General features: G+C 37.4%; 1 protein-coding gene across 12 annotated transcripts; it reads right to left on the minus strand.

The window, feature by feature from the left end:
• Nucleotides 1-267: 267 nt before the first annotated feature.
• Nucleotides 268-17,474, minus strand: LOC120078048 (Man1-Src1p-carboxy-terminal domain protein). 12 transcript variants are annotated; one of them, XR_016529894.1, is made up of 13 exons: nucleotides 17,091-17,474; nucleotides 16,368-16,495; nucleotides 16,206-16,277; nucleotides 15,823-15,968; nucleotides 15,619-15,733; nucleotides 15,453-15,533; nucleotides 8,459-8,596; nucleotides 7,740-7,827; nucleotides 7,007-7,114; nucleotides 6,769-6,887; nucleotides 2,832-2,885; nucleotides 2,382-2,541; nucleotides 268-625 (listed from the first exon to the last, which is right to left on the minus strand). XR_016529894.1 is itself a non-coding variant. In XM_039032234.2 (10 exons), exons 1-10 carry the CDS (start codon nucleotides 17,374-17,376, stop codon nucleotides 6,865-6,867), a joined length of 1,185 nt encoding a protein of 394 aa, XP_038888162.2. In that variant the 5' UTR covers nucleotides 17,377-17,474; the 3' UTR covers nucleotides 6,528-6,864. The 12 variants fall into 12 exon arrangements, 1 of the variants encoding a protein (XP_038888162.2); XR_005481895.2 differs by having other exon boundaries at nucleotides 2,382-2,605; XR_016529893.1 differs by having other exon boundaries at nucleotides 268-2,541.
• Nucleotides 17,475-21,386: the final 3,912 nt, after the last annotated feature.

The raw sequence follows: 21,386 nt of genomic DNA on the forward strand, positions 1-21,386 counted from the left end.
AACTTGGTGAGCATTTATTGTATTTAACTAATGATACGGTTTTATTCTTCCTAAGGATTTTGATTGATAGCAAGTGAGATGAAAATTATCGATATCATGACTTAGTATCAAGATGTCTATTCCTAGAAATTCATTTTTCAATCACTTTGTAGATTCATTGGTTTTCCCCTTTCAACATTATTTCTTGTTTGACTATGTACCGTGATTGCTCCAACAAGTCTAACACTAATAGGATTGTTGAAAATAAAGATGTATGATGGTTAAAAGTTTGTTAGTTAAAACTCCCACCACAACAATGTGTTGTGGTTACCATGTTTCATCCGTTCCCCAAATTCGGTAATTACAGTGCATGCAAGTGCCAATATCCTTGAAAAAGGTGCTCCATTAGATCCTTTGATAACCCTATCAAGATCTCTAACCTTTCAGATCCCGATTCATGTGACCTTGACATTAACAGAAGAAAGTTATATACTTGCTCACTCTTAAAAACAACTTCAAACTTAAGATCTCTAGGTCAAATCAAACTTCCTTTGAACTTTGTTGCAAGGACTTTTCAAGTAGTTGGTAATGGACATGTAGTTGGTAATAGGTATCTAATAGTCAAAAATTGTGGTTTGTGGATTGTCTGCAATTTCAATAAGAACATCAATGTATCTAAGTTGTAAAAAATGGCCATAGGCAAGCCATGTTGTGCATTGTATCTAAGTTTACAAAGTCTTATATATGAACAAGTTGTCTTGTTGTCTATGCAATGTCATAAGCTCATTAAAAGGCAACATGACATTAATATAAGTTATGATAAGGCTTAGAGAGGCTAGGAACTTCATTCAATTCAATCTAGGTCACTTCTGATACTACTTTATTACTCTCTTCTCATCATGTCCATTGACGGTGCAATGTTAAAGAAAAAAATTGGTATATTACTATCTACTTGCAAATTAGACGAAAATTCACAAATAGTTCCCCTTGCATTTTCCATTATCATTTCTAAGAATAAAAATTCATGAGCTTGATCTTTCTACAATTTAAAATCCACTTTTTGAGTGAGCCAAATGAACTCGTCATTTTTTCGAATGAGTATCAATCCCTAAAGGTGTTAGCGATGCATACAATTATTGAACATGGTTTGTGTGTTTTTTACTCGCTTAAGCATCTTAAAAAAGCCACAAGTCGGCTCTCATTAACTACTCATTCCATATGTGTGCTAAGGCCTATATAGTCATTGATACAACTGGATAATGTTTCTCCATCAATAACACTCCAATTAGAACATATAGGCAAACTTAGATGAGTTAGGGAATTTTGTACAAGAAAACAATATTCTTTGATGACCACGAATATATCTGAAATTATGAATTCAAACTTGAAGCAAGCAAGTAAGTTATGTTCAGATTCTTCTTGAATTCCTTTATGGTTTAATCCCGAGATGGTTTTATGAACATAGTAGGAATTTGAGCTTCTAGCATTCAATACTCTCTCCTCATATGCAGATGACATGCTTCAATTGGCAACAACACACCTCCATGGATCTACTTTTCCCTAAAACTAATCAAAACACTTCATCTACATATAAGAAAAATGTTGAACGTTTGGAAACTCAAATTACTACAAAGTTCATAAAACCATCTCTAAATCAAATTACTAATGGATTCAAGGGACCTAGAACAGGTAACTCACACGCTTCCTTCAAGTTTGAAATCATACTTCTAGACATATTCGTGGTTATCAAAGAACATTGTTTTCTTGCACAAAATGCCCTCACCCATTAAGGTTTGCCTACTTGTTCTAATTCGAGTGCTATTAATAGGGAAACATTATCAAATTGTCTCAAGTAATATTCATAGTCAATGACTGTATATGTCCTAACACACATGGAATGAGGTGGTTAATAAGAGCTAACTTGTGACTTATCTTAAGATTCTTAAAGTGAAGAGCACATAAGTCATGTTCAGCATAATTGTATGCAACACTAACACCCTTATGGGTGCCTCAAACACACCCTTAGAGATACTCTTATAACCATTAGAAATAATGACAAATTTTGTTTGGCTCAAATAAAACAGATTTCAAATTGTAGAAAAACCAAACCCATGAATTATCGTTCTCAAAAACAACAATGAAAATGCAACGGAAACTATTTGTGAATTTTCATCCAATGTGCAAGCTAATAATAATGTACCATAAAATTTGTTCTTTAACGCTGCACTATCAACTAACGTGATGGGAAGAGAGTAATCTCATGCATGAATTAAAGCAGCAAGAGCAATAAAATAGTATTTGAATCTACCTTTGTCATCTACTTCTTGTGACAAATCATAATAGTTATGATTAAAAGTGATGTATGTATTTAAACAATTCGTTGTATTTGTAATACGACGCACCTGGATTCTTTTCAATTAGAATGAGAGAGAATGCCGGCAGAAGAACATATGAGGACTTGGGAGTGCCCCAAATTGAATTCAATGCGAGCTCCCCTAATTATAACTCAACGCCATACAGCCTTTTCATTAAGCTTATGACATAATATGGACACCAATGCACCTTGCCGTTCATTAAAAAAACAAAAAAACAACTTCAAACACTTAAATACAATCCACGACGTAACCTGTACATGTCCACATTTAACAATGTCAAAGGAACATTGATGAACATTATTTAATTTGCAAACAATCCACAAATCACTTTTTTTGTAAGCAAATGCTCGTATATACCAACCACATGAAGAGTTCTTGCAACAAAGTTCAAAGGAAGTTTGATTTGATCGAGAAGTTTAAGTTCAAAATTTTTATTAAGAGACAGCAAGTACATAACTTTCTTAAAAACAAACTTACTGTTAAAAACAGAATCTTCTTTAATGTCAAAGGCCAATGTACATGAATCCAAATCTGAAAGGTCAAGGATAATACATGTCTTCAACAATATTATTAATGTTAGACTTGTTGAAACTATCATCATATATAGTCAAATAGGAAATAATGTTGCTGGAGGAGGGGAAGAGCTTACTTTCGATTAAGTCTACCAATTGATTGAAAGATGGATTTCTAGGATAGAAATCTCAATAACTCGAAAGTCATGATACCGAGAATTTTTATCACTTGTCATCAAACAAAATCCTTTGTTTTTTAAGAGTCATGGAACGAGGAAAATTTGTCAAACAAAACCAAAAAATAACTGTTAAATGATGATGGATGATGACTACTTACTTCAAAATCATTAAGAATAAAAATGAATTATCGGTCAAATAAAATAAATGCATAACAAGTTCACAATAGAACAAGTATCAAAATACAGAAAAATAAGATAAAATATCATAATGCGCAAAAAATAATATGAAATACAAAAAGATGGGGAATTGGATAAAGTGAGATTTGGAAAAAAAAAAAAAAAAAAAAGATTCTATCTCAAGATTCAAAAAAACGGGAGGGGAGGCTTTTAGGCTATAATCTAATTTAGTTGATATTCAAATATATGGACAAAATTTAATTACACGGTAGACCAAAGATATTGTTGAGGACATTTTAGGATTTGCAAAAAGCATCGGAGAAAATTTGATATAATTTTGAAAATCATCAATTTTTGTCAATCTTCAAAATGGAACCTAAAGTGTTGCTACTCAGTCCAATTTCCCATGGGAAAGTTATCAAGAGGGACTTGGATGCCCTGATCACATAGAGCAGTTTTAATTCAAGGCAAAAACCATCTTTTCATCGCAACAAACTAGGGCAAAACATTTATAACTGGGGCAAAACAATTGTAGTTAGAACCATGGCATTAAATTTTCATCATTAATGACGACCTTGAATATACACAAGTTGATGGTTTAGTGCTTTCTTGAGTGATGCAAAAAGTCCTACTTAAGGTGGGCAGGATAAAAAAAGGAGAAGAGGTTCTTGTCAATGAACTTTGCATGGTGTACCTCTTTCTATTGGAGGTCACTACAAAGACCGACCAAGTCATTTGTGATGTGTTAGATGTGGATGCCTGTCAGATGTTACTTGGAAGACCATGTCAATATGACAATCAAACTATACACCGAGGAAGCAACAATACATTTGAGTTTGATTGGATGGAGAAAAAGATTGTTCTTTTGCCTATCAATCCTAAATTAATCTCAACCAATGAATGGATTAGGAAAACAAAAGGGATAATTTTTTCCTCTGTTGCCCAATAAAGAGGCCTTCATAAATATGCTTTTAAGTTTACATTGATTCTGTTCATTCAAGAAGCAGCACATCCTTTGTTTACTACCGCTATGGACAGCAAGGTTAGTAAGCTTTAGAAAACTTTCGTCCCCAATGGTCTTCCCTCTTTAAGAGATATCCAACATACATTGACCATATACCCAGATCTTCTCTCCCACATGACCTCATCACAAAATGAGTCCTACAGAATATCAAGTCTAACATGACATAATCCAAGAATTGCTCAACGAAAAGCATATCTAAGCAAGTCTCAACCCTTGTGTTGTTCCAGCTTTGTTGGCCCCAAAAAAAGGATGGATCACAGCTCCTTTGTGTTGACAGCTGCACAATAAAACGCATAACCATAAATTATCGCTTCCCACCACCACAAATTTCTGATCTAGTGGACCAACCAGCTGCATCACAATTTGTTTCTAAAATTGACTTACACAGTGGATACCATTAGATCCGGATCAGACCTGGTGATGAGAGGAAACTGCACTTTAGACAAATGAAAGGTTATTTTAATGGTTGGTTATGCCAATCGGGTTGTCCAATGCCCCCAACACATTTAGGAGGTTAACAAACCAAATTTTTCTACCCTTCCTCAACAAATATGTTGTATTTTACTTTGATGACATTTTAACCTACAGCAAATCTATTGAAGAATGTCTTGATCACCTTCAGGTAATATTTGCAACTCATGATCAGAACACTTTTTATATTATCTTGAAGAAGGGTGTTTTTATGACTGACATAATCTCTTTTTGGGTTTTATAGTTAGCCATGCGGGGATACAAGCTAATCCTTTAAAATTAAGGCAATCAAGGGCTAGTTTATCCTATCTTTAGTTAAAGAGGTCCAATCTTTCTTTGGTCTTGCCTCTTTCAATCGCAAATTTATCAAAAACTCACCATTCTTGATCCTTAAACAAACAGTTTAAGAAAAGGTGGAATCAAACAGCTTTTGACAGTTTTAATTCTCTCAAGTCCAAGTTAATGTCACCTTCAGTTTTGGCCTGATTTTTTTAGACAATTTGAAACACCGGTAGATGCTAGGGGTGTTCGTGGGTTGGGTTGGGTTGGGTTTAGGGATATTTTAGGTCCAACCCTATGCTTCGATTTGTGTATTTTTCTAACCCAAACTAACCATGTTCAATTATGAACCCGAACCAAACCAACCAAAAAAAAATGGGTTGGGTTGGTTCAGTTCCATCAGTTCCCTTAAAAAAAAAAACTTGGAATCACCAATAAAAAAACCTACAAAATCTACATTTCTTGATACTTGTAATTTTTAATTACTTGATGTTTATGTGGAAAAAACATCAAGTAATATGATTTTGGACAAAAAAAGTCAAGTATAAGAAGCTCTTACTTGACATTTTTTTCGTGTCAAGTAAAAGGGTTAAAAAAGCGGAAATTGACGGAATATTTCGGATATTTGATAGGCCTCCAATTTAGTAAGCGAATCATATAGCATTTGGTAGTTCCGGGTAAGCGATCACGGGGTCTTTGTGGGCGATCATCTAGTGTTACTCAACGATCGTGTAGCCGAGCTCAGCGATGGTATAGCATTTGGTAGGCGATCGTATAGCATTTTGTTACTCAGCGATCATGTAGCAGAGCTAAGCGATCGTGTAACCGAGCTCAGCGATCATGTAGCATTTGGTAGACAACCATATAACATTGGGTAGGCGATCGTATAGCATTTTGTTATTCAGCGATCGTGTAGCCGAGCTAAGTGATCATGTAGCCGAGCTCAGCGATCGTGTAGCATTTGGTAGGCGATCGTATAGCATTGGGTCGGTTCAGTTCGAACCGAACGGTTTTCCTACGAACCCGAGAACAGAACTGACCTATTCGGGTTCATTAAAAAAAACCCAAACCAAACCAATTTTTTTTAACCAACCCAAACCAGGTGGGTTAGGTTGGGTTGCTCAGTTTTTTCGGATCTTCGATTTTTTTGAACACCCCTAGTAGATACTAATGGCATTGGAATTGGAGCAGCTTTGTCCCAAGACTCTAACCCAATCAAGTTAATTTTAGTTAAGAGCTAAGTGATCCTAGACGAGAATGGGTTACATATGAGCTGGAGTGGAATTTTATTCATTAGTGCAAGCTCTTCATCAATGAGAATACTATTTGATTGGGAAAGAAGTATATCCTTCTCACTGATCATTATTCTTTGAAATTTTTACATTCCCAAAAACATCAATCACATGCATGCCAGATGGATTTCTTTTATCCATAAATTTGACTTTGTGATTAAGCATAATTCGTTCCAATAATTGATTGTCTCCCTTTAAAATAATAATCCATAAAAACAGTTTTTTTAAAACTTTTGAAGTGCAAACCCAAAAAAAGTCCTAAAAATGGCATTTCTCAAGGTGGGTGGGGAAAGACAGTCATCTTGAGATAAAAGGAAAAGGGAATAATGATACGATATGATACATTCTACCCTACAAATTTGCCGCCACGGAAGCAGTTTACACGCCCCAACAAATATTTCACTCAACAATTCGCGGCAACCATACAACAACTAAAGCATAATAATTATGGACTCTAAATATTAATTGCAAAATGTGTACCTGTTCTGATGATTATTTCCTATTAAGCTTTTATGCCATCTCTAACTAGACAGATCAACCAGCTAAGCTATAGTATCCACCTGGACAAGCACCATATCACAAAACTAGTGGCTTTGGCTCTGCATGTGGTTTAGTTATATTTCAAAGTCAAGAAGTTTATCACATGACAATGGAGCAAAAACAAATTCTGTAACTTGATCAAGCATATGTTTGTGTAAAAGATCATTTCACGACTCACCGTTCTCCATTTTACTATACATTTGGTCAGTACTTACTCCCATTGCCTTCCCGGAATTGGATTTGGTGGCCAGTCTCTTTTCCTTTGAAGAGCTCAAAGAGCCTTCTACTGTTCAACAGGAACATGGATATCAGAATGTAGTGGAGATAGAAAAAGATAGCATGTCAGGTTTCATATCCCTCACCCGGATGCATGGGCATTTCACTGACCCGTTGAGCCTCCAACACATAAATTCCTTTTAGTGTTTCTAAGCTTTAAGAAAATAGGTTTAATTCCTGTTTTGGACTATGACCTTCCAAATTTATTCGTCTTCGTTCCTAGTTTTCAATATTCTGTTTTTAACTCTTGACTTGAAAAGTTATGTTTCAGTGCCTCAATTATTATAAACACCTATTTTAGTCCTTATCATTAACCTTTTAAAAATATTTAACGGTAACCCAGATCCAATTGCAAATTCAATACTAAAATCCATTACATGTGACTTAAAAATGTTTGGGATAAACATTCACTAATTACACAATTTAGAAATATACGAATTTTCTTTTTCAGAATATTTCATCTCATGTGAAGTTGCAGATACAAGCCTAGAACCACTAAGCTACACTCATGTTGGCACGTGTTTTCTGCATTGTTGAATTCTTCATCCACTCACCACAATTTTATCTATAGATGAGAATGTTCCATTCTATATAAGGTAGAAAGAGAAATAAAAGAAAGAGCAATACTTTCATACCTTGCCATTCCCATACTTCTTTTCCATCACCCTTAACTAGTCTCGGGTAACGATCTATTCGTGAGTCTTCCTGAACCAACTCCTCTACCTACATATGATAAATTAATTGTCAAACCTTATTCAAGCAAACAAACTGATAAAATTAAATAAATAAATAATAAAAATAAAAATAAAACAAAAAGATCTCAATGCACTTGTGTGGTCAAAAATTACAAGGGAAAGCATCAAGAATGAATTGAGATTATAAATTGGCAACTGGAGAGGGCGAGAAGACCATGTGATCTCTTTACTGATGGAGTTCATTAGCACTGCATAGGCTTGCATATAATTACTTGGTTAACAAATTTTAGCCAAGGCTAAATCCAAAAAGAACCTATTTAACAGAATAAATCTCATAATGAATCGAAAAATTATATCATCTAAAGTTGTGATACGGAAAAAAAATCTAATTTTAGGTAGGTTTCAATGAATTTAAGCACCCAAGTAGAATAGCAAACTCCGAAGCCCAAATATTCATAACTCCATTCACCAATCAGATTGTTATTTCAGAAAAAAAGTTTAACATTAAAAAAAAATCATGCAACACAAAACAAAGTGATGAAATAATTTATAACTTGATAGCTCTTGAGAACCAAGTTAAATTGTTCTTCAGCTCTAGGTGAGATATATTAATTATAAATGAAATAAGAGAAAATGAGAGTCAAGGAGGGACATGATACCTTCCTCCATAACAAAGGATTCTTCCTCTCTCGTGGCAAAAGAAGGTGATCACGTAACCTCGAAGCAACAACCCATGATTCACATTGACCACTGTTTCTTGTTGACATCAAAGCATTTTCCTCAAGTATTTCACAAACCTGCGAGGAAGACAGACAGAGAGTAAAATAAATTTGTATCTGCAAAATGTCTATGCTTCTATTTTCTTGACAATAGAAGACATTCTCGATAATATAAAACAAAAACTTTAAGGCAATAAATACAAAAAGGTTTTGGACTTCAATAAACTCAATGCGATAAACCTCAAAAAGAATCTTGTTTGGGAAATCAAAGAGTTAAAAGATGCATACTCAAGCATAGATAGGACTCTGCATCTCAATAAAGCTTAAATGAAGGAAACTGATTTTTTTTAAGCAACCAAACTTGCATTCAGGAAGATGAAAGGATAGAAAGGGGAAAATAATAATAATAATAATAAATTTAAATTATTATTATTATTATATTATATATATATTAATTAAAAAAAAAAAAAAAAAAAAAAAAAAAAAAAAAAACCACCCTCAAACCCAATGTAGAAAGGGGCTCCAATCGAAAAGAATCCTATTGAGCTGATTGTTTAAAAAAAAAATCATATTAACAGACACCCGATGGGATGGGTTGAACCTAACCACATCCCAAAATCACCCCCCAAACCACTCAAACCCACTAAAAATTATACTATTCCTCTCATGCCAAATGTCACACGAAAAAACCAAAAAAAAAAAAAACAAGACTGCTAAAGAACCCTTCATTTGTCATAAAAATGAGAATTCAAGAGAACCTCCTCAAACACCAAACAACAACCTCTATTGCAAGCAAGCACAGGCCCAAATGTCCTAAAGGACCTATTCCACATAGAGGTAACAAACTCACAATTCCAAAGTAAATGGTAAAGATCCTCTTCCTCTCTCCTACAAAGAACACACCATTGAAGACGTATTACCATGGAGAAAAACCACTAGATATGATTGTGTGTACTCACTTCCCCATGGAGAAAAATCTCGAGCTATCCCCCAAAGGAAGACCCAGATAGGATCCAAGAAGCTGACCAACTGCACACCCCACCAAATAGGCCAGGTAACTACTTAGCATCCTCACAATTCACTCCAAAAATGTTCTTCCAACAATTGATTTTTAGACCTAAGATAGCTTAGAAGGACAACATACCAATGAGATTGATAAAAATCAGTGTTTTCAAAGCGCAAGGCAAACCCTAAGGCAACAAGTCTCCCAATTGCCTCAAGGCGAGGCGATAAAAAGGCATCGCCCGAGTTAAGCAAGGCGCACCTTAATAAAATAATAAATAAATATTATCTAAAACTATAATAGGTAAAATATAAGAGTATTTAATTTTCAAAATACAAAAAATATCAATCAAGCTATTTAATATTTAATTAAAAATCAACTTTTTTGATAATTACAAAAAAAAAGCATATGTAATTTAGAAAACAAATAGTTCTATGAAAGTGAGTTTATGCAATTAAACAGAATATGTTTATAATGTCATTTGTTCAGTGGTTGGCTTTTCTTCTTAAATGGAAAATGATACTAGCAAGATACTGATTGGAAAAGAGAAATAAATGCCATCTGGCAGTCATGGAGAGTGGAAGAGAGAAATAGATGGCCATTTGGCATTCATGGAGGAGAGATACTACATGCAACATGCAAACAACTCTCTTTATTGAAAAATGAAGGCGTGCATTTTCATAACTAAGACTTTTCTTCTTCTTTTTCTTCCCTGACTCTTCCTATTCTTCTTCTTGTACGGTAATTTTTCACTTTTCTACCTTTTCTTCCACTTCTACTTCTTCTCCTCTTCTGTATCTTCTTTCTCGTTCTTTTTCATTTTTTATCTTTCTAATCTTTTGACTCGTCTGGTCTTTATATAATCAATCTTCTTCTCGTGATTTTTCATTTCTCACTAGTTACAAAAAAAAAATTGAATGAAAAAAGGAAGAGAAAGGAAGACAGGCACTCACCTTCATGTATGATGAAGGCACAGCAAGGTGACAAAAGGCGCAACCAGGCGAGCGCCTGGTTGAAGGTGCTCGCCCTAGCTATCTTCAAGGCACAATGGCTCAAAGTCGCTGATAACTTGTAGAAATACAAGTTATTTATTTGCGTCCTTAACGAGATTGACGAACTTGCGATGTCCCTTCCCTCTACTCATTCTTTTTCTTATTCATTCACAAGACTTGCCATCGCATTCATTAAATTCTTTTGTACAACTTCACAGCGAGTCCTCGCCCTGTATCATAGTAGTTTAGACATTTATTTTATCATCGCAATTTACTTTAATGCAATTAATTTTCATCGCAATTTACATTTCCGCATAAACCAAATTCTTTATTCTTTATGACAACTGGTCGCATTTACCACATTAGTATCGCATCTAAACGATAACAATCCCCGTGTTCGACTTCAGGTCATTCTGAGAAACTTGCGTTGGAATTATACTTGGTTCCAACACAAGGAAACTTGTGACACGCACTACATCATCGCATACTACGAAGCATATTACCATCAACGCATACACTTAGGACGTAGTATCGCAATAATATCTTTATCGCAAAGCACTTGAGCGCATATAGAGCATCATCACATTCATTCATAAGTAGCGCAATAGATAAAAATAGAGATTCATTTTTATCGTTACAAGTTTATGACGCCGTTGTCGAGGACGTGAACTTGATCCATTCATCATCAGTAGTGTGCATAAGCGATACAACATAGCATAACATTTCATTTTTTATCGTTACAAGTTTATGGCACCGTTGCCAGGGATTGGTAACGGTTTAGTGTTGAATATTCTTGTGGTATTTTGCAGGACAGATCTCTGCTGAACTGTCTGTTTATCGCGAAGAGTAGGCTGACGATTTATGAGTACTGGAACTGATCCAGAATTCAAAGCTGACCCAGAGATCGAGCGTACTTTTTGCGCAAGGGCACGCCAGAACCGAATTAGGCGAAGAAGAGCAAACATGACAAATAATGAAAGGCCCGAAGGAAATCAAGGGGCGAATCGGCCAGCGCAAGATTCTGTCTTTCTTGCTACCGACCGCAATATCCCTATGAGAAACTATGCGGCGCCAAATCTTTACGACTTCTCGCCCGGAATTTCAAGACCAATGGTTGAGGAGAATGCACGCTTCGAAATTAAGCCGGCCATGCTTCAAATGATCCAAAACGCAGGACAGCTTGGAGGTATGCAAGGTGAAGACCCGCACGCCCATCTGACCAGTTTCGTGGAGATGTGCAATACTTTCTCCATTCCTGGCGTGACTCCTGAGGGAATTAGACAGTACCTCTTCCCGTACACACTGAGGGATGAGGCAAAGAGGTGGGCTCATTCGTTGGAGCCAAACGAAATCACTTCATGTGACCAGTTGGTAGAGCGGTTTATGAAGAAATTCTTCCCGCCAACCGTCAACGCAAGGAGACGGAGGGATGTGTTGAATTTCGAGCAGATGGAGAATGAGACTCTAAGCACCGCCTGGGTGCAATTCAAAAGACTGGTAAAGAACTGTCTGCATATCGGGATCCCCGATTGCGTTCTGATGGAAATCTTCTATAATGGCTTGAATCGATCAACGCAAGTTGTTGCTGATGTCTCCGCAGCAGGAGGATTTATGGACAAGACCTACACTGAAGCCAAGGTCATCTTGGATCTCATTTCGCGAAACACGGATGATTGGGTGGACGACAGGTATGGGGGAAGAGGCCCTAAGAGAAGAAGAACTGAAAATGCCATTGTACTAGCTGATACAATGACAACATTGGCCGCACAAATGGCCGCAGTGACCTCTCTCCTCCAGACGATGGCAATAAACCAAGGTGCCCTCTCTCAGGGTGCAACGCAACCCAATGCGCTGGCACAAGTGGCAACAATCAGCTGTACCCAATGCGGAGGGGGTCATGCTGCAGAGATGTTCCCATCGAACCCGCAATCAGTGTTTGCCATTCAACATAACCCTTACAGCAACACATATAATCCGGGTTGGCGGAATCACCCTAACTTCGGTTGGGGAGGTAACAATGACCAAGGAGGCCAGAGGAATCCACAGAACAACTCAGGGAATCGAGGAAATCCTCCAGCTTTTCACCAGGGTTCGAATCAGAGTCACCAACGGCAATCGCATAACCAACCTTCCACATCAAACACCTCTGTAAATTCATCATCCTTGGAAGCCCTGCTGAAACAATACATCGAGAAAAATGATGCAGTTATGCAGTCGCAGGCAGTATAAAGAACTTGGAGGTCCAAGTAGGGCAACTGGCAGTTGAGCTTCGCAATCGAACACCGAGAACGCTGCCAAGTAATTCAGAAGCCCCAGGATCTCATGAGAAGGAACAATGTCTGTGATGACATTGCGCAGGCAAGTCTGACCGCCTGCGGGGATGCGGATTGCGGTAATCCTGAGGAATTTGTCTTTCAATCAGCATCCCTAACATCTATCTTTACTACTTTTGTTAACGCTTTCTCTATTGCTTTCCTCTACTACTTTCTTCATTGCGTTATTTACTGCTTTCTTAAATTAGCCTTTACTGCTTACTTGAATTTACGTTTAATTCAATTCCAGCTTGCGTTAGTTTAATTTCATGCTTTTATTTACATTCCTGTCTTAGCATTGCGTTGTTCCTAATTTGCTGTGAATGAGTTATTAAAAAAAAATGAACACCACAAAGTTTTATCGACTTGCGTTGTTGATGAAGCAATATATATATATATATATAATAACATCCGGCATGCATTACGATGACGGGTGTATCTTGCGCTGATAAGATACACTTTGCGTCCATCTTACATAAATGCATTATGTTGAGGGGTGTGTTGCGTGTGTATGTACTCTGCGCCCGTCCTCAGCAAAAACGCACTATGTCGAGGTAGTGTTGCGCTGGTAGAAATACCGTGCGCCCATCCTCCAGAAATACGCTGAGTTGAGGGGTGTGTTGCGTTAATGCATGCGTTGTTGCCCTTCCTCCGCAAATATGCATTTGCAGTAACGGATGCATTGCATTAATCTTTAACATTGTGCCCGTCCGAATAAAATACAAAAGATAAAATCTTTTTGAGAAAGAGTAGTCTAATTGTTTAAGCTTCCAAGGAAATGATGACTTAGCAAACGAAAGGACGTCCTTTTATGCTAATTCATAAATGCGAGGAGCGCAACAGCAGACTTTTTGAGAATCTCGAAGCCTGTCACGCAGAGTTTGCGTTGGGCCCATCAAGGCCCAACCTACAAATCTCCCCCCTTCTCCAACTAAGGAAGTTTATTTGAATCCCTCGCGAAAAGAAAACCCTAAGAATTCCTCTGCTTACCAGACCTTCAAATTTCCTTCCTCAAACCAAAGAAATTTTCCAACTCTTTCACCCAACCGAAACCATGGCCGAGCAATCCTCAAACCCATCTTCCCTACCTTCATCACCTTTCCAACCCCCCGTCACCGCACGGGAGGCGGCATTCCTTGCAACTAGCCGCCGTCTCGCCGCCCAGCCCAAGCCTATCCAAAGAATCGCCGGAAAACCTCGGCGAAAACCCTTTGTAGCCAAACCACTCATTCGAGAGGGGCCGAGCACGAAGAGTGCCCCTGCCACCAGACCTGAGGTGGCGCTCCCAATACCGTCATCAGAAAGTGAGAAGAAAAGAAGAGATGACAAAGAGGTATTTGGGAGCATCTTAAGCAACATGGAAAGAGAGAAGGGCTACCTGAAGTCGGAGTTGTAAATCAGCCCTTACTTTCAGAGGAAGAAATGGTGAAGGCTTCGCGGAGAAGTGCCCTGGCCGTTGCGGATCCTAAAGAGACTGTTCCAACAGACTCCAATGAGGGACCCATTAGGGCCGTTCTGGAGGAGGTAGGAGCGAAGAAGCAGCCGGAAACGGCCGAAGGGAAGAAGAAAAGAAAAAGCAAGGAAAAACGGGTAGAAGGCGATGAAGTTGCCCGGTCAAAGAAGGAGAATAAAGAAAAGAAAACGAATTTAACAGGCATGCGTGCTACAATTCTTTACTATTATGCCCTTCTCCTTCATCTGCTGCCTGTCCTTTCTCTCTACTCTGAAAGGTTAAAATTCTAAAGAAGGTCAAGGTTTTGCGTGGCAAGCTATACATGGAGTGATAATACCATGAATCGTGTTCAATATTCCTATGTGTTGTATCTGTCGTACTGAGTGGAATGAGAAGGACCTCGATTGTATGTCATGGGATTACCAATTTGCTCAATACCTTTCGGGTTGTTGGATAAGGTTGTTTAGTGTTTGTTGGGCATGAAATTGAGATGGTAGGGTTGTTACCTAGTCCCTTTAAAGAGATGGTGAAAGGCAAAGTTTTGCGGTATGCTTTCTTTGTCATTTTGGGGGACATTTGGCTTGAGAAGAATAAGAGAATATTTAGAAAGGTTAAGGGATCTTGTGAGGAGGTCTTGGAGGAAACTAGGTTTAATGCCTCATTGTGGGCAATCGTCGCTATGTTCTTTTTGTAATCACGAGCTTGGTCTTGTTCTTTTGGATGGAGTCCTTTTCTATAGTTAAGGCCAAACTCCTTTTTGTTGGGGCTTTCTTTTGTATACTCTTGTATGTTCTTTCATGTCAAAAGTACGATTTCTTACATCATAGAAAAACCATATTCTAAAATTCAATTTTTTAATAGAAATAATAGCTTTCATTAAGAAAAAAAAATAATAAAATAAAAATAAAATAAAATAAAATGAAAATCAGCCCACAAAAGACCCCTTAAAAGAAAGGAGCATCTACTAAGAATAATGTTTCCTGTTCTAAAATTCATTTGTTGGAAGATCTTTTATTTGCAACCTATGTAGTATGTAAACAAAGTTATTCAGATAAAGCATCCTTTGAGGACAAAATTTTCAGCTTGAAATAGGAACCACCCTGACGACAAGGCAAACCCAGAAAAGAAAAATGATTATACAAAATAAAAAATCGAAAAGGCCATAGCCTTGTACCTGGTTGTACAGATCTTCAGCTCTATTTGTTATATATTGTCTTCGGTAAAGTTTCCAAAGTAACCATGTGCATCCCACAAGCTGTACATCTCAATATCATCAACTAGCTTCAACATATTGCAACTAAAACCTAATCAGTTCAAAGCTCCCTTGTAGAGTAGAATACCAGTAAGAAAACTGGCAAAACAGCGAAAGCATGCTGCAAAACCCAGTGACGAATACGGCAAGTAAAAGGCTTGTAACTTTCAGCTAGCAGATCTGGACATTTCAATTCCTTGATCCTACACAAGGAGCACGCAAAGAAACTCAATCAAATGATACAATGTTTCCACTAAATTTCAGGGGTTATAAGAAATATCGAATGGTGTACCCAAGAGAATTTTGTCGCGTCTGAAATAACCCGCCAATAGTTTCCAACGCCTTACTCTTTGCATACGTAAGAGTGGTGTTGTCAGAGCCAATACTTTCCACCAGCTCTTTACCATCTAGATCATCCCATATATCATCCTCTTTAACCTGATAAAGAATTCAATTCAAAACTACATATGCAGTATGCTGACAACAAAATACTCAGTCGTTTCAGATCAAAGGTGCAACTCAATTTCAGCCATTAAATTTAACAATTAATAAGAAAGAAATTCATTCATCAAGAGAAATAGAGGCGACGAACCAAAAAGGGGCAAGGCTAGAGAGACTTATAAGAGGAAATAAATACAAAAGTGAAAATTTGATAGGGACATCAAAATAACAAACCCAAACTATCCCAATTCCATCGCATAAGAACTTGACATTTGCTTCACAGAGGTGAGATTCTAGCCATTCTGACTGCAAGAATTAGATAAAGCGTGAAATTTTGACAAATAAAAAATGGATAAAGAGGATTCCAGCTACCAGGGAAAAAAACTCAATACATACAAGTTTATTAACTGCTTCATTGATTACTCCATCTTCTATACATAACCTTCCATGCTTTCTATAACCATGAAGGCACTTCAACTTACCATCACGACATTCTCCATGCCTTGGACAAGGCTCACAAGCATCTGAAATTAGTTACATGTTTTTGGTAAGCTATCAGACAAGAACCAAAAATAATGAATATCAATTATCAATATATCGCTTCAAATGAAACTAGTTACATCGCCTTTACATTCAACTTGGAGAATATAAATGGCATAAACATAATGTTATAAAAAGCAAATATTAGGGTAAAACGGAAAGGCCCTCTAAGTATTTACAGAAAAACAATCGATGAAATCAGAACAAAGAAGAGAATAGAAAAACTTTTAATTAGATAACATGACAGATGAAAATTTAATCTCAAATATTCCACGGACGATTAGACACTTGGTTAATCAAGGGGCGTTTCCTTTGCACTCTAAAACGGCTAAAAAATTAACGTAAAGAAGTCATTTCATGCGACTGGAAATTATTGTTGGCAAGTGAAAGAAGAAAAACTAAATGCAATGTGCAAAAGTGAGCTAAAATATGCGTCCTACTTGTGAAGAACATTACTTCACAAAGAACGAACATACGCAAGAAATCATTCAACAATGTCGTTTCCAGTTTCCTCGCTCCCATTTTCTAAAACACCAGAACACACGAACACACAAGAAACGTAACAATGGCAAGACTTACCAGAAAGCAAATCCAAAGAATCAGCGTCGGTATCACAGAAAGGCCTCGGTTGGCGACTTGCAAGTCTAGATACGAAGAAGTCACAACTCACAAAAATCAAGCAGGCGATGAAGAGTACAGTAATTAGCGCAGCAAGATCATCCTTCGAGGGGAAGAAATCGCGAGGCGGTTCCTTGATAGACTTCAGCAACATTGTAGAAGATGAAACAGACGAATCGCCTCGAGAACCGACATCGGAGTTCGTATTACGTTTGACTTTGGTTCGCTTTTTCGGAGTTGAAGACATCGATCAACGTTGTTCTTCGCGGCCTGCGTTCCCTCCAGCTTATTTCCTTTGCCTCGTTTTTAAGAGGGGTGATTGTAATTTTGGAAATTTGGGCCAATGACCTAGGTGTATAGTGTCAAATGGCCCGATTTTTTAAAAGACTGTCAATACTATTGACATCATCGTGGTATGAGATTATAACAATTTTCCCTCATAATTGTCTCGCTCTCGCTACATAGATCTTGTTCTTATTGTCTGTCTATCTTTCATCATGATGTGATTGTTTGTCACTATACGATTAATTTGACAATTTTCACGAAATCATTTGTCTACAACTTAAAATTGTTAACACACAACAAACATGTAATGGTGAATTCTTTAAAATCTAAACTTCATTTGAACGGAGTTTTTCGAAACCAAATGGAGTTTTCAGAACGGGTTTTTCATAACGGAATGGACTTTCTTGAACGTGGTTTCATTGGTGTTTGTAGGAACGTGGTCTCAGAAAAGATACGTAAATAGCATGACGAAAGGGGTGTGAGAAAGAGCGACAATGAGATTGGTGAAGAGAGAGAGCGACAGTGAGAAAGGTGGAGAGAGAGAGAGCGACAGCAAGAGAGTGAGATAGAGCGACAGCGAGACTGAGAGGGAGAGAGATAGAGCGACAACAAGAGCGGGTGGGAGAGAGAGCGACAACACGAGAGTGAGAGAGAGCGAAAATGAGAGGTAACGACAACGAGAGTCATGAGAGCGAGAGCAATTGAGAGCGACAACAAGAGAGATCCATGTGTATTAGACGATAGTCATCTGCTTAATAAAAACATGTTCTCTTGCTTTGTAGGATGGCAAAAAAGTGTTTACTAATTCGATACGGAGGTAATTGAGATGAGAACCAAAATTTTTATGGAGGCGAGCTAACAGGAATTATTGTGCCTATTAGTAATTATATGTGATATAATTACACGTTTAATTTTGGAATTAAAAGGAATTGGAGAATCGATTAATATTTAAATATGATTTAAATATTAAACTCGTGAATAAAGATTCATGGTAATTGAATTGGCGACGAATTAATCTAATATTAGATATTAAATTAATAAAATTAATAAAATTATTTTATTAATTTATTAATTTTATTTAAAAATTAATTTTGTAAAATTAATAAAATTTCAATTTTTTAATTAAAATGTTTTTTGATTTTGGAAATCAAAATTAAAAAAAATAATTCCATTCTTCTTCAGCTCAATTTTTCAAGCATGAGTTGTGATTCATGCAAGGCTGTTAGTTGTATGAAAGTTATGCAATATAAAGCTGAAATTTTGAGTGGAATGGAGATATAGCAATCGTTGCTAAAGGCTGAGAATTTGTGTTTGAAGAAGTGTTCTTCACACTGTGTAAAACCAGTAACCTCCTTTCCAATTTCCTTTAATTCAAGCTTGTTTTGAGTCTCACAACTCAATCTAAGGCTCCAAGAGAATAGTAGAGAAGACCTTGTGGTGATTCACATCCAAAGAAGAAGGAGATTGCAGCTAAAGATCGTGATTCAATAGGTACTTCAAAGGTTAATGTTGAAACTCTATTTTAGTTTATAAGCATGCTTATTTTGCAGCTAAAATTAATGAATTAGAATGCTTAATGATCCTGTTTTGCTTCTGTTGCTTACTTCTTGAATCCAACATATGGGTGGTTGAACAGTGATAGGAAAGGCTGTGATATCAGGCTGTACAGATAAATCGAGATGTATAGTGTTAGGCTGTACAAGTGAGGTAGGTGACCTAGATAGAGGTGGGTTAGGTGCCCTAGGTAGAGGTGAGGTAAGTGACCTAGGTGGAAGTGGGGTAGATGACCTAGGTAAAGGTTGAAGAGGTGACCTAGGTACAAGTTGGGTGGGTGACCAAGATAGAGTCGGGATGGGTGATATGGTGGCATCATGGCCTGTCTATGGAGTGGGAGACCTTGCCACCTCAAACACCGTGGAACCTTTCATAGACTGTAATAGATACAAAATGGTTGACAATTGTGCTTTGATGTCTCTCATGTCTGTCTCCAGGTTTGATACATGACTGTCCAAGCTCGATATGGAGCTGTCAATACTCCGCAGGTATGAATATACAAGAGGATTAACATTGGCTCCCTCCCTACGGTCCAAAGCCTCAGGCTCAGAACGATCCTCCTTGGGTACAGAGCGCTCCTCCTCAGGTTCAGGACATACGTCACCCACTAGCACATCATGAAATATATCCTCGCTAGGGGTGTAGTAGACTGGTGGATGTTCATGTCCTCATCAGATTCATCGTCCCTCACTCCACCTTCTGAATTATCCTACTCATCACCTTCCTTACCTTCAGAACTATCCACTAAACTACTGCCACTCTTTGAACTACTAGAGCTCCATCAACTCTCGGTGTCGAAATGTACTTTTCTTACGGCCTGTCTATCAATTAGGGTGTCCCAAAACTTATTCTCAGCATTGGACATGACAAGATCCTCTTTGACTTTTGTCTACATTAAGGATCCAACCCAATAAGATGGTTAGGGTATATTTAACAATCAAATAAACATATTGTGGCTAGATTGAACTTACATTTTGATACTAAAAAGTGTCTCTCTCAAGTACTTTGAATGACACCGAGTGGGAGCATGACCACCGTAATATACGAGGCACAACTACCTTGCTCTTTCAATTGATAACGCTTCCTGCTATCCACAATAAGATCACGTAAGTCCGCATCTAAACAACTCGTATTTATAACTATGTTAATGTTAAACCAAAGATAAATTTAAGTTAAGGAACATCTACCTGGAATGCTTGGGGAAATCCACGGAGTGAGTACTTCACAACATATTTTTTATTTCCCTTCACCTTCTCCTTGTATAAACTAACCTTATCATTTAGTTTAGTCTTGAGGGCATTGAGCGTCCTCTGCCAAATAATTGTACCCCAGTCAAGATTGTTGTAATAATCCATGTCTTCAACATCTTCAAATAGAGTACGATCGACAACACTAATTTGCTTGTTCTTACCCATCATTGCAACCTCTGTGTAATACACTAGGGTGATTTTAACAGCATCATCGTCGTTTTCAAATACCAAATTCTTGTATTCTTCTTCCAGTAAATTGAGGTGGAATGCGTCTAAGGTCGACCGATTAATAAAGTACCTCATCATAAGTTCTTGTGAGGACCTCTCACTCCGTACAACTCGCTTAGGGGATCGCCACAAACCAGTGATCAATAAAAAATCATCCTTCGAAAATGTGACGACCTTTCTTCTGACAAAGAAACTAATTGAGTTCGCTCTCTACTTCTTCACTTCCCTCAATAACATATGGTGGATAATTGGGATATTGGATACAAGTTTAATGTCTACAAATCGTCCAAAAATTGTTCTCTTGAATATCTCCAACTACCTTCTAGTAAACTTCTCCTTCACAATCTTGTTGGCATTTGCAACGTGGGCCATGCTCGTTACTTGCCCGGGAATCCTATCAGCTTCACGTATTTTCAAAGATTTTGACATCTTAAATTACTCATGCATTTTATGAACATTCAATTTTTCAGTTAATAGGTTCGTACTAAAAAATCACTAACAATACATACTGTTAAAGTTTCGCTCTCGCTAATCTTGCTTATCTCGCTCTCGCCCGTCTCGCTCTTCTCCATCTCACTCTCGCCCTATATCACTCTCGCAAAACTCGCTCTCCACCTTGACTGGCTCTAACTATATCTTCTTCATCCTTAACCAATGTAGAACACATAAAAAACACATCGAAACCCAAAATAAAAAACATACGCGACCGATTAAAACCCGAAACCCACAAAACATTATCGATCAAACGAAACCAACATAAAAAAAACACAACACAACATGCAAGAAAAAGATTAAATTCACTTACCCAAGAACTTCGATATAGCAGTAGAGAACTTCGATTACGACAGTAGATGGATGATGGTTTTGCAGAGCGAGATTGAACGACACTTACACGAGAAGTTTGAGTGACTGAGACAATCATTGTGTTTGAGCACATGAG

Source organism: Benincasa hispida, chromosome 5 (genome assembly GCF_027475165.1).
Source record: "Benincasa hispida cultivar pf3 chromosome 5, pf3_genome.v1.1, whole genome shotgun sequence".
In the NCBI taxonomy this organism is placed as follows: Eukaryota; Viridiplantae; Streptophyta; class Magnoliopsida; order Cucurbitales; family Cucurbitaceae; genus Benincasa; species Benincasa hispida.